Consider the following 13,105-nt stretch of genomic DNA (forward strand, 5'->3'; position numbering starts at 1 on the left):
TATTTGTAATTCCCACATATATGATTAATATCATATGCCTTCATCTTTATATTAGATTATGATGAAACTGGCTCTGACTTGCTGTAACTTCAAGTTTAGAGCATGTTTTTATATATATATATAAATATAAATATCTTAATGTGTGTTTGTGTGTGGTTTTGTCAATTAAATAATGATAAAACTTGCTCATACTCCATGTCGTATACTACTGATTTCATACATGTCCAGTTCGACATTTAACAAAGTTCAAAGTAACTAGGTAACTAGAAAAACATACATATAAAACAAAGTTCAAAGTGCATTCTAGAGGTATTGTTTTCTGTTTGTGGTGCTTTGTTTCTTTGATATGGTTTAAGTGTATGATTATGTTTAGTTTTTTTTGTCATGTGTTCTCATGTGGTCCCTAGTTTTTTTCAATTGATTTACTTTTATCATTTGTTGTTATTTTAATGTTTTTAAGTTTCCCTGTTATCTATGTTATGCCCTTACTGTTTCTTTTTTTATAATTTTTTTTGGCTTTTTTAGGTTCCTAGTTAGTTGTTGATGTTTAGTGTTTTTTTTTTAAAGTTAATAGTTTATATGTGTTTGGCCTTGCTTTTCTTTCTGTGGTTCCTGTTTACTTTTTATGGTTTAATCGTATTATTATGTTTCTTAAGTTTTAGTGTCTTGCAATGTGTTATCATGTGGTCCCTAGTTACTTTTGTGTTGATTTTATTGTATAATTTTTGTTTAGTTTAATGTTAGCTTTTCATTTTTCTGTATGTTTTCTACTTTTCTTTTTATTTTATTTTTTATATTTTTTTGTTGGATTTATAGGTACCGAGTTAGTTGTTTACATTTATTGTTTTATAATAGGTACCTAGTTACCTTGTTTGTTTTCCCCCCTTCATATTATTCATAGTTTCTTTATTCTGTTTACTGTTATGTTATCAGTGTGTAATTGATTCTCATGTTTGTTTTTAGGATGCGCATTTCAGAATTAAACCTGACAGGCGTTTTGGAAGTAAAGTCCAACAGTGGAATAAGCCGTCTGTTATTAGTGAGATTAAGGCAGTTTTAAGTTCGAAACAAAAAGCAATGTTTCGAAGAACTCCTTTTGGTCACTTTTTGGATATGCCTGATATTACATTTCAGGCACAGTTATTTCATAGTGTTTTGCTTCGGGAGGTTTATCAAAAAAATGAAGAATCCGAGTTTTGGTTTAACTTGGGTGGCACATTAGTTAGGTTCTCAATCAGTGAGTTTGCCCTGATTACTGGTTTGAAATGTGTGGGCAGTGTTGACTTTGGGATGTTCAAAGAGGCTGATTTAGGGCTTAGGAAATCTCTTTTTCCGTTGTACGAAGGTAAACCCAGGAAGGAAGAAAAGCTTAGGAAAGAGGAGGTTGCATGTGCATTCAATGATAAAAACTTGAAGAAGAAAGGTGACGAGGTTGTCGTTAAGTTGGCTATTGTTCATTTGTTAGCCAATTTTTTGTTCGGGACACAAACTGAGACTCGTGTTGACAACTCATTCTTTGCCATGGTTGATTCCAATTTTGCTGAGATGAAGAAGTTTGCTTTTGGGAAAGTGTTGTGGCAAAGAACTAGATGTGTGATGCGGGCAGTTTTGAAAGATAGGAATGCCATGTATGATTGTGTTCCTAGGAAAGCTGATGGATCACTGGATAACTATAGTTATAAGTGCTATGGTTTCCCTATTGCTTTCCTTATATGGATATATGAGACAATTCCCTCTTGTTCTCAAGCTTTGTGTAGACGGGTTAATTGTTTGTTTCCAAGGATTCTGAATTGGACAAGCAGGGGAAGTGTGTCATATCAGTATTTGGTTGATAACGTTCTGTTGGAGGAAGAGGTATTGATATTGTTTTTTTTTTCAATGTTTTTTTTCTTTTTGTCGTTTTCTTTCTATTTTTTATTATGTTTGTTTTATAGTTGGGTAACTAGTTACTTTGTCTCATTTATTTTTGTGTTGCCTGTTTTTTTTAAAAAAAAATTGATTCTTGCAGTATGATGTTAATGTCATAATGCCTACTACTGAAGAATTGAGACTGCCTATTCTGAGAGGGTTGTCTTTTGAAAGCAAGTTTTCGCCGACAGATCCACCCGATGACGATGCTGCTAGTTCCTGAGATATGCATCAGGATCTTATTGCCATTCAATCAAAATTGGTTGAAGTGCAAGATTCGCAGAAGTCTATATTGATTGCAATTTCTGAATTGAAGGCAGCCTTTGCATCTGATTTTGCTTCTGTTATATCTTTGTTGGATGGTATTAAGGCATCTATGGCAGCTGGTAATCATAATGTTGGTGGAGAGTTTGAAGATCCTATGCATGCTGAGGCTTCTTCGGAGGTAACTGGTTTCTGTTGTGGTGTGTGTTTCCCTTTTATGATGTCTATTTTGGTTCTATTTTGTTTAAAAATTGCTGGTTTTTGTATTTTTTAGGATTTTTTTGATGGCCATTCCTCTGGGGGTTACCAAAATGTTGATATTGGTGAGGAGTTGGGGGCTGATTTGGAGCATTCCGTTCAGATTGCTTCACAATTTTTTTCTACTGTTAAAGTAAGATCTTATTTTCGTTTTTTTTGTTTAAGCAATTGGTTTTTTTCCTCTGTGTTTTCTTGTTTGTAATGTAGTATTGGTTGTATATTTTTATTTCTTTTTTCAGGAGCCAATTAAGGTTACCTCAAGTGTATGCTCAAGTCCTCAAACTCCCACATTTCATGTCTCTAATGCAATATGGAGAGTTATTAATGATTCAGTTGAGAGGCCACTTAAAGAGAGTAGTTCTTTGGAGGATAAAAGTAAGTGGTCAATTGTGAAGTATGATGATGCACAAGCAGTTGATACTGGACTGATTTTGGGAAGGAAAAGGCAAGCGAAGCCAAGCGCTGTTGTAAAATCTCCTTTCTTAACAAAATTTGGATCTTCTGAAGTTGGAGTGAAACAAAAAAGAAAGAGGACGATATTGGATAATATTTGTCCCTTTTCCAATGAACTTGGTGATAATCACACTAAAGAACAACTGTCTGAGTTTGATTCCTGGATTAATCATGGTTTGAAGAAAAGGAACAAGTATGTATAACCATTATTTGTTTTAAAGTTTGTTATATGTGTAATATGTATGATTAATTTGTTAAGCTTTTTATTTTGTTTTTTAATGTATTTTTCAGGTTTAAAAAATATGATGATAATTCTGTGGACCCACCAATTAATTTCACTTTTGTTCATATTTCTGAGAAGGCTTGGTTTCATAGCCTTTATTTCTCTGGGCAATTCGTTGACTCATCGGTGAGATTCTCGCTTTTTTAATTTATCTGGTTTTTCATGTTGGAGTTTTTTTTTTTTCTCTCTTTTTTTTTTTTACAAGGTAATAAGTCTGGTGATCTATTTTATGTTATATATTATGATGTTATTGGGTACCCAGTTATCTTACTGTTTGCTTTGTTGTAGTTCATTGGGTAACTGGTTACCCAAATCATTGTAACTGGTTTTTGTGTTGCTGATGTTACCAGTTTCCCTTGTGTGACAAAGTTTTATTGTCTGTCATAGTATATTTATTTCTACCCATATCATTTTATAATCATGTATTTTATTTATTATGCAACATATTGATGTGATGATGTATTACTTGAGGAGAAAGGTTAAATTGTCTACAGATTTGAAGAGAAGAGTATCTACGACTGACACTTGTTTTGGGCAAAACATAGTGTTTATGTATGAAGATTTTAAGAAAAAAGGTAGTGGCGCATTTAAAATAGATGAGAGATGCGTTGCTTTGAAGATAATGAAGGGGGAATCCATGTTTTGTGCAACTCATTGGAATTTGCTTGATGATGTTGTCATGCCTGTTAATGTGAATGGTCTTATGCACTGGATTTTGTTGCACTTTAATGTACAGCAGAGATCTCTTACGGTGTATGATTCAATGTCTGGTGCAAAGCATGAAAATCAGACTTTACCTGTCGTTGAGGCATTTGCTGTTTTGATTCCTCTTCTTCTGGAGATGATTGATTTCTATGTTCGTAAAGATATTCATCTTGATGTTAGCCCGTATGATGTGGTAGAGAATGAGGCTTTGAAGTTGAGCATTGCTAAAGGCATTCCTCAACAGACTGATTGGTTAGTTTGTTTATTTGATTTTAGTTTTTTTTTTTTTTTTGTGTTCTGTTTTGTCTATATGTTCTTAGTTGTTTTTTTTTTCTTTTTCTTTTTTCTATTATGCAGTGATTGTGGTGTGTTCTGTACTTATTTTGCTGAGCAAATAATTCTTGGGAAGGAGAATGAGATGCCTAAAAATATTGATGTTCGCCTCCTTCGTAAAGACATTGCTGTCAGCTTGTACTATCATGGAAAGAACAAAGAACTTGAGGGATACTTAACTAGCGATGAGTTCACTGAGAAGCTTCTGGAGAGGAGACAGAAAATAATGAAAATTGCTGCATAGGCTTTTAGTGATATTATATTTCTTTTGGTTTTATTATCTTTTCTACAACTGTAATTAAATGATGAATCAATTTCTAGTTTAACAGTTAGCTTTTTTAATTTTCTTCTTATGTAAAACATTGGGATTCTTAAGGTCATTTTATATATACATATTAGTATATCGTTTTGTTAATTCTTTTGCTGTTAGCTTTTTGGAAGAATGATTTAGAGGGTAACCAGGTACCCAGGTTGTTTATTTTCTAACATACCAAGGGTAACTGGTTACTTAATTGTTTTTTTTTTTAATTTTTTCCCCATTGGTTTGTTGTTTGTTAATTACATTTATTAATATATATTTTAGATAACACTTTAAATCAGGTAGCTAGTTTTCTGTTTGTTTTTGTATTTTTTTCCACTGTTTTATGGAATAACTTGAGGGAAACTAGTTCCTAGTTGGTTTGTTTAACTAATTTTAATGGTGATATTTGAGGGTAACTAGGTACTCAGGCTGTTTGTTTCCTAATATACCGAGGGTAACTGGTTACTTAAGTGTTTTTTTTTTTTATTTTTCCCCTAAGCTTGTCTCTTTTAATAGTTATGCAACCAGTTTATTAAATTAATATTAAAGTAACTTTAATATTATATATAGACGAGTTTGTGATAGAAGAAAGTAAAGGGTTTAATTCTTTTTTTCTTTTTTTTTTGGCTTTTAGATTGTTATAGTGGGGTAATTTACCTTGTATTGAAACTTCAGGGTAACCAGTTACCTATATCGTTGTTTTTGTTGTTAGTGATTGTAGCATTGAAAAATAGAAGCAAACAAATCCAAGAAATTATTTTGAAAGGATTTTATAAGTTTGCATAACCAATCAATGTGTTTCATTTTGAAACAATCTTATTAAAATTCTGAATGATACTTGATGAATATGAAAGTATCTCTTTCAATGAGGAAAGCTATGAAAGGTTTGTTTTTCTGTAGAATGTGAATCTATGTCTTTGGATTTTTCTGTTTATTTGGCTTCTGAAATGGAGGATTCCTGCAAGTCTTCCTGTTATGTCCTGGTTGTGCACATTTCCCACAGGTGATTATTACGTTATTTTCCCCTCTTGATCTTATTCGTTTCTTTCTTGGTCTTCCTGCAGGGATTGTTGAATTTGGAGGCAGCACTAGTATGTCCAAGTGTTGTGGGAGATTCCATTCATCTTTATGGGGCAAAGGATGAACATTTTCTTGATACAATGCTTTCAACGTTTCTGTTCTGTAGAATTTTGCACAATAATCATAGACACTCAAGTTTCTTTTTGCAATGACAGCTACTGCATGGCCACAAGGTATTTCATCTTCTTGGAACCTATTGCAAGTGCATGTTCTATTATGTATATTTACTGTGAAATTTATCCTCTTTTGATCACGAACTTGGTATTCTATTGTGTTGAAAGGCAAGACCTAAAAATAGTTTGTCATGAATTAGAATCAGATAATAAACATTTTAACTAGACTTAAGATTTAAAGTAACTAGTTATGCTTCTGTGTAAAAAAAATTTCATGTTCTTATGGAAGGTAACTGGTTACCATCAATTGACAGTATAAGGATTTGTAAGAATATGTTTAGTTGCATACCTCATACTTCATTTTTGAAACAATGTCATGTCTCAATTCATTTTCTGTTGCTGTAGAAACTTTTGTGAATGTTCCATTTGCATTATTTGAGTTGTTCCAAACCCACTTTTGAACCAAACTTCTAAGGCATTCAACCAAGATATCAATGGGGAGATTTCTTGCAGCTTTTAGTGCAGCGTTGAGTGATTCTGCGATGTTGGATGTCATCATGGTGTATCTTTTTGTTGGCGAGTATGATCTTGCCCAAGTTTCATACTTGGCTTTTTCTAAATAGGGCCTAATGCGTCTATCAATTCTATCAAGGCCTTTCATGTAGTTTTCACATTCTGTCTGTGTGTATGCTTTTGCTGCTGCAATGAATTTCATTTGTAGTTCTTCTCCATGGCTCCCATACTTGCCTTTCAAATTATTGAGTAAGTGAAACATGTAAGCTCCATGGAAAGCATTTGGGTACACCATATGTACTGCATTTTCTATGCTCTTATGTCTGTCAGAAACTATAGCCAATCCTGTGGAGTACACATATTTTAATATAAAAAAACAAAAACCAAGTATTTTTCAATTTTTTTATTATTATTATTTTAGTGAAGGTAACCAGTTACTTTGGTCAGATTCTAAAAGAAATAGCATGTATTTGTGTATTTTGTTTTGGTAAAATGTTCCTGTTTGTTTGTAAACAAGAATATATCGTTGAAGCTATCATACCTTCGGGTTCTCCATAGGTTTCTCGCAGTTTGGAGAAGAACCATAGCCATGAGTTATCATTTTCGGAGTCTGCTATTCCAAAAGCCAACACGAAAATGTTGTTGTTTGAATCTAACGTTGATGCTGAAAACAAGGTACCACCATGTGCATTTTTCAAAAAAGTTCCATCAACAACAATTATAGGCCTCAAGTATCTCCAACCCTTGATTGAGTTAGAGAAAGCTATGTATAGGTATTTGAATCTATCTTCCTTGTCTGTGAGTAGGTGTGTTATTGTTCCTGGATTTGCTTTTTTCAACATGTAAAGATATATTGGCAACTTCTGATATGAATCATCGGGGTTCCCTCTTACTAGACGCAAAGCTTTCTCTCTTGATCTCCATGCTTTTGTGTATCCCATAGTTACTCCAAAGTCATCATTCATATCATTCATGATGTCATTTGGAGTGTAATTTCTTTTGATTGACTTGTACTTATTCTTTATTAATTCCCCAACTACGATGCTTTTTGCTTGCCTATGGTCTTCCAAAACAATTTCAACAGAGTAAGTGTGATTTGGATTGCATTTCCGTACCTTGAATAAATCTTGATTTCTGTACTTAGATGCTCTCACCAACCAGTTGCATTTTTCATCTGCGCAAGTAACTAGGTACTCTCTAGGTTCTGATCTTTTTGTTTTGAACTGGAAGTTATGCAGCATTGCATAGTAGCTAAGGGTTGATTTGACTGTGTTCTTATCCTTGTAAATTTGTCCTTGCTCTATTGTGTTCACTCTGTAATCAGATATTACTAGTTGGATTTCATCCAACTTCTTTTTTCTTTTTGTATTGTCTTCAATTATGAAATCAGCTACTTCTTCAGCAAAATGGGGTATGTATGACACATTTATGCCCTCATTTGTTGTGCTTGACATTCCTTCTTCAAGTAACATTTGTTCATTGATGGAAGCTTGATTTGCTTGCATTAATAATGTCCCCACCTCCATTTCTTCTGCTGTAGCTTTCTGATTTGCTAGTAGAAGAAGGCCATTTTCATTGTTTGATTCTTGAATTATAGTGACACACAATGGTAAGTCTGTTATTTTAGTAGCAACTTTTTTCTTTATTTCCAGGAAGAACAACACTGAATTGTCTGTTACAACCTTCATTGGTGGTGTTCCTTTTTCTACTTGATAAGAAACTTCAATAGTTGCTGTTTTTTCCTTTATCTCCTTTTTTATCAGATTCACCAAGTTGTCAAGAGAACAATTTGGTGGTATTAATATCCCAGACATTGTGTATCCTTGGTACTCGTTGTTTTCATTCCAATTGCCTCCATATTGAACCAAAGAAGTAATATTGTCCATATCTGTAAAATTTGGCAATTTTTTAAGCAGTTAGTTGGTTCTAAATGGGCTAGGTAACTGGTTAACTTAATATTTAATCACATATTATCCTGAAGCATTTAGCTTTTGTAGGGTAACTGGTCACACTTAGTTTTATATATTTTATGTTTTTCAAATTAGTTATATATATTGATTGTTGTTGCAGGGTAACTTGTTACACTTAGTTTTACACATTGTTTTTTTTTTTTTTGCAGGGTAACTGGTTACCTTAATAATGAATCATATATTGCTTATTTTTACCCTTAGTTTTATATAGTTGTAATTTCCTCTTAGTTTTATTTATTTTCTGTTTTTCAGGGTAACTGGTTACCCTATTGTTACTGATTGTTTTTGTAGTAAATCTTCCCAGCTACATCAAATAATTTTTCAGAGTTCTTGTTTCTTGCCTATTTTTTTTTGGTTAATGAATGTAGAAAAACCAGTGGGAAGGTAACTGGTTCCCTTAATCTGTAATTGCATACCGTACTGAAACATTTGAGTTGAATTTATTGCATGTTATTCCAAGTAACTGGTTGTCCTAATGTTTCTGAATGTTTCTTGTTTTTTTTTCTGGTTAATCAATGTATACAAACCAGTCTTCGATATTTTTTTTCTATTTTTTAGTTTATAAATTGTTTTTGTTTCCAGCAAGCACATTTGATCATGATCATTTTTATTATAATCAAGATAATAGTTGCAAATAATATAGTAGATTGAACATAGTTTGCAAAAAAAAAAAATGACAGCAGAACAGAGTTGACAGAGGAAATGGTTTCTTGCTAACCTTGTTTTCTTGATCGTGTAGTGGATATGCAGGACGCCGGAATCTTCAAAGATTGCAGCTGGTTTGATTGGAAGAATGTTGGAATTTTTTTGATTTCTGCAGAAAGGGACCATTTGTTTAGTGATCAGATTTTTCTTGCATTTTTTTGTCAGAAGATGGGGTCAAACCTTTGCTAGAGTTGGTCGATTGGTGTGGTGATCGCCGGAGATACGAGTCGTTGCTGGAGAAGGAAGCTATCACCGGAGAATTGCTTGCCGGAGATGGAAGGAATAGTAACGTGTTTTTTTTATCATGTTTCACGCATGAGCAAATGAGCAGAGGAGAGGAGGATTGAATAAAAATGAGCAGGGTAATTACATGTGTACCCCTGATTTGTGCTGATGTGTTGTTGTTTAAATTTCAATTATGGCATATACTTATTTTTCCCATATTCTAAGTTTTCCTTGTATAAAATCTTCCATACATATTATAAAAAGATTTATTCCCATATTTTTGCACAATTATGGCTAAAAAGCCATTTTATGAAAATTTCTCATATATATATATTTATATATATTTTTTTGTTTGTTAGACCAAATGGAAATAAATTTAGCGCGAGTTGGGTTAATTTGGGAAAACCCTTTCATTTCCTTCTCATACTTGTTCATTTTTCAATTTTCAGAAACCTATTCTCTCTCTCTCTCCTCTTTGCTTCTCCGTCCCACTCTTTGCGTCTCTCCCTGGGAAGTTCAGAACCACGGTCGAACGAGGTCCAACAAGGCACGCTAGACTTAGCTTATTTTCTCCCCAAATTGAAATATTCTATCGGTCTCTCACTTTCTTCTCTGTCTCTCGTTGCTTGGGTCGGCAATTTTAGCTTCAACCCAACCCAGCTCAGATTGAGATCTCTCATCGGCTTGGCAATGCTCTCCAAAATCCGGTTTGTGTTCACTTAACTCTGGTTGTCTATGAGGATCAAATTTCCAGATTAAATAAAGAAAATGGCTCGTTGAAACATAATTTGGTATCAACTACCGCATCTTTAAATGTTTCTAGATGACTAAAAGACTAGGTGATCGAATTTGAAACTCAGTACATTTCATTTCAGGTAGTAAGCATGCTCAACAGTTCTTCACTTTTTCTTAGTTGATTTCCATACCAACTATCTATCAAAATGGTCCGGTTATGTAACTCTCGTAATCTCTATGCATGCCATGCCATGCCAACTTGTGGATGATTTGATTAAAATATGGGATTTGAACAGGCTGTTGCAGCTAGCAGCATAGTTATGCTTTTCAAACCCCACGTACCATAGGTGAGGTTGACCATAGATACACAGCAGCAGTGCCAAAAAGTTCAGAAAAAAGTCAAAGTCAAAGGAGGTCCACGTGGACTTAGCGAAAGGATTCCTTGTGCTAGCAACACTCTTGATTTTGTTATTCTACCAAAGACTCAATTTCGGCTTATTATGATAGTTTTTTTTCAAAATCATTCGCGTCCATTTGTAATGAGTTTTCTTTCAGTAATATAATTGTGCTTAATATCTTCTTCCTAACAAATAATTCTCTTTACATTACTTGGTTGATGATTTGTAAAAAAAAACAATTACAATAAGATGGAAATTCAAGATGCATGTGCTTCTTCTCAAACTAATATATACTTTTTCAAACTCAATGTCAATTTGGTTCTTTATAAAATATTTATTGAGTGAGGGATTATGAAAATCAAATTTGAATGCCAAAAATTATCATAGAGAATAATACTACTTTTGAGCTTGTGATCTGGTTTATGCATATGTCAATTAATCAGCATCAACCAATCAAACAAACAGAAATAAAAAAACAGGGTAGAGAGAAAACCAAACAAACATAGTCACTTTAGTGAGTAGAATCAGCAATGGTCACATACCATATACACAGTAACACAGATTATTGTTAAAAGGCTACTAAAGTCTTGAAACATTCACGGAGATTTTGCTCAAAGAACTATACACACCTCGCTCTTCTTCTTCTTCTTCTTCTTTTTCAACTTCTCCTCCCGCTCTCTAGTTCCAGTACCAGTTCCAGGATCGATAACCGGAGGAGGTGGCATCGGCGCTGGGAAATATGGTGGCACAACGATTTTTGGTTTCGGTTTAGTTTTTGTTTTTCCACCCATCTGATAAATGGAGCGAAGATCATTTTTTTTATATATATATGTATATATATAGATATAGATATATGTATATATATAATGTATAAGCCTAAATCAATAAGAAATTTACCAATGAATCTTTAACTGGATACAGTTGTATCGCAGTCGGAGCTAGAGTCAGAGGCGCTGGAACAGGAAGGTTCTTCGAATTCTGCCGAACGAAGAACAATAAAATTAGTTGAAAAACTAAGAAAATGAAACATTAATAGAAAGATAGTGTATATTCATAAATTATATATATGTATATATATATGATACATAATTAAGTACCTCTCCATTTGGAAGAGCCGCTGCCGGAGCCAGATCTGCCGGAACTGGTGCAGGAACAATCGTCTTCGTATTCTGCCGGAGAACAATGAGAATCAAAGAAAGAAAGAAGATAATGAGCACACACTTTTGAATTATGAAAACGAAGAGGAAGAGGAAACCAACCATGGTAGAAAAAGAAAAGGAAGCCATGCTGAGTGAGTGAGTGAGATAGGGAGTGACTGAATATATATATATAGATATATGCATATATATAATGTATAAGCCTAAATCAATAAGAAATTTACCAATGAATCTTCAACTGGATACAGTCGTATCGCAGTCGGAGCCAGAGCCAGAGTTGTCGGAGACAGAGTAGCCGGAGCCAGAGGAAGGTTCTTCGAATTCTGCCAAACGAAGAACAATAAAATTAGTTGAAAAACTAAGAAAATGAAACATTAATAGAAAGATAGTGTATATGCATAAATTATATATATATATATATGATACATAATTAAGTACCTCTGCATTTGGAAGAGCCGCTGCCGGAACTGGTGCAGGAACAATCATCTTCGCATTCTGCCGGAGAACAATGAGAATCAAAGAAAGAAAGAAAAAAAAGAAAGAAGATAATGAACACACATTTGAATTACGAAAACGAAGAGGAAGAGGAAACCAACCATGGGAGAAAAAGAAAAGGAAGCCATGCTGAGTGAGTGAGATAGGAAGGAGTGACTAAAAGAGGGAGTGACTAAAAGAATACAAGTATATATATATAAATGAATTTATACAACAATACACAAATCACAGCAGAGAGAAAAGTGATGTGCCTGTGCGTCTCTCGCACTAACATTCTCACTCACATTCTGTTACAATAGTGTTGATTCTTTGTATTGCTAACGAGCTAATTTTAAAAATTACAAAAAAAAAAGAAAAAAAAAGAGTAATTTGTTTCTTTTCCTCCTTATATATTTAACTTCGACCCGTTCGATACTTTATATTAAAACGATCCTCCAAAAATATATAGTTAATAAAATATAATATATGGTATAGGAAGAAGAAAAGAAAAACTATTATTGGAAGTACCAAATGTAAGAGTAATGAAACCCATCTTACTTTGAGATTTTTTTTAAATATATGTTTTATTTAGTTTATGTAAAATCGTTGTGAAGGTCAATTTGAGCAGAAAATTGGCTTCGGCTATTTGATTGAACAATTACTAGTTTGCCATAAATTCGGGTTTAGCGAGGGCATACATACATACATACATACATACATGTCCCTATTATTGAAAAACAAGAACATTTAAAAACAATGCAGTACGAATAATTCTACAAGACAATAGTTTTGAGTCTATAGTAAGTTCAAATCTCGTTAATGTGAGCTAGAAACATTCAATTTGTTAAGCCTCATAAAATAAGAGGAATGACTCCTAAAAAATATAAAATAAAAGGAAAGGAAATTTTGGGAGTGTGCTTCGCGGGTAATTAGATCTTGAGAGAACTGGAACACCTCTCTCGTCGAAGTTTGAGTTTGGTTTTAAAATAAGTTTGGAGAAAAGAAATATAACCATTAAAAACATTTAGCTTCAAAACATTACAGTTGCAAGTGTTCGTGGACACACTAACACCATTAACATTGTCTATGAGTGTTAGTATCAATAAAAAAAAATAAAACGACGTCTTAATACACACTCTCATCTCTCTCTCTCTCTCTCTACAATCACGTAGAAGGCACGACCGTAGAGGTGACAAGTGTATTCTTAATTTTCTTAGGCTTAGAATTTTT

At 33.4% G+C, this 13,105-nt stretch overlaps 2 protein-coding genes across 2 annotated transcripts; one reads left to right on the top strand and one right to left on the bottom strand.

Annotated features, from left to right (window-relative positions):
* The first annotated feature begins 2,621 nt into the window (after positions 1-2,621).
* Positions 2,622-5,689, top strand: LOC133782997 (uncharacterized). The gene is made up of 2 exons (XM_062222495.1): positions 2,622-4,123; positions 4,229-5,689. Exons 1-2 carry the CDS (start codon positions 3,603-3,605, stop codon positions 4,446-4,448), a joined length of 741 nt encoding a protein of 246 aa, XP_062078479.1. The 5' UTR covers positions 2,622-3,602; the 3' UTR covers positions 4,449-5,689.
* On the bottom strand, positions 5,415-8,097 carry LOC133785871 (uncharacterized). Its single transcript, XM_062225087.1, has 4 exons — positions 6,954-8,097; positions 6,753-6,875; positions 6,048-6,556; positions 5,415-5,873 (listed from the first exon to the last, which is right to left on the bottom strand). Exons 1-4 carry the CDS (start codon positions 8,095-8,097, stop codon positions 5,415-5,417), a joined length of 2,235 nt encoding a protein of 744 aa, XP_062081071.1.
* Between the last annotated feature and the right edge of the window lie 5,008 nt (positions 8,098-13,105).

Source organism: Humulus lupulus, chromosome 6, assembly GCF_963169125.1.
Source record: "Humulus lupulus chromosome 6, drHumLupu1.1, whole genome shotgun sequence".
Lineage (NCBI taxonomy): Eukaryota > Viridiplantae > Streptophyta > Magnoliopsida > Rosales > Cannabaceae > Humulus > Humulus lupulus.

What these genes read in the sequence shown, in the direction of transcription:
- LOC133782997 (XM_062222495.1), top strand. Translation starts at nt 3,603, where the DNA reads ATGCAACATATTGATGTGATGATGTATTACTTGAGGAGAAAGGTTAAA. An exon ending in ATTCCTCAACAGACTGATTG is followed by an intron (nt 4,124 to 4,228) that starts GTTAGTTTGTTT and finishes TCTATTATGCAG; the next exon opens with TGATTGTGGTGTGTTCTGTA.
- LOC133785871 (XM_062225087.1), bottom strand. Translation starts at nt 8,097, where the DNA reads ATGGACAATATTACTTCTTTGGTTCAATATGGAGGCAATTGGAATGAA. An exon ending in TTTCTCTAACTCAATCAAGG is followed by an intron (nt 6,876 to 6,953) that starts GTTGGAGATACT and finishes CCTTGTTTTCAG; the next exon opens with CATCAACGTTAGATTCAAAC. An exon ending in TTTCAAAAATGAAGTATGAG is followed by an intron (nt 5,874 to 6,047) that starts GTATGCAACTAA and finishes AACTATTTTTAG; the next exon opens with GTCTTGCCTTTCAACACAAT.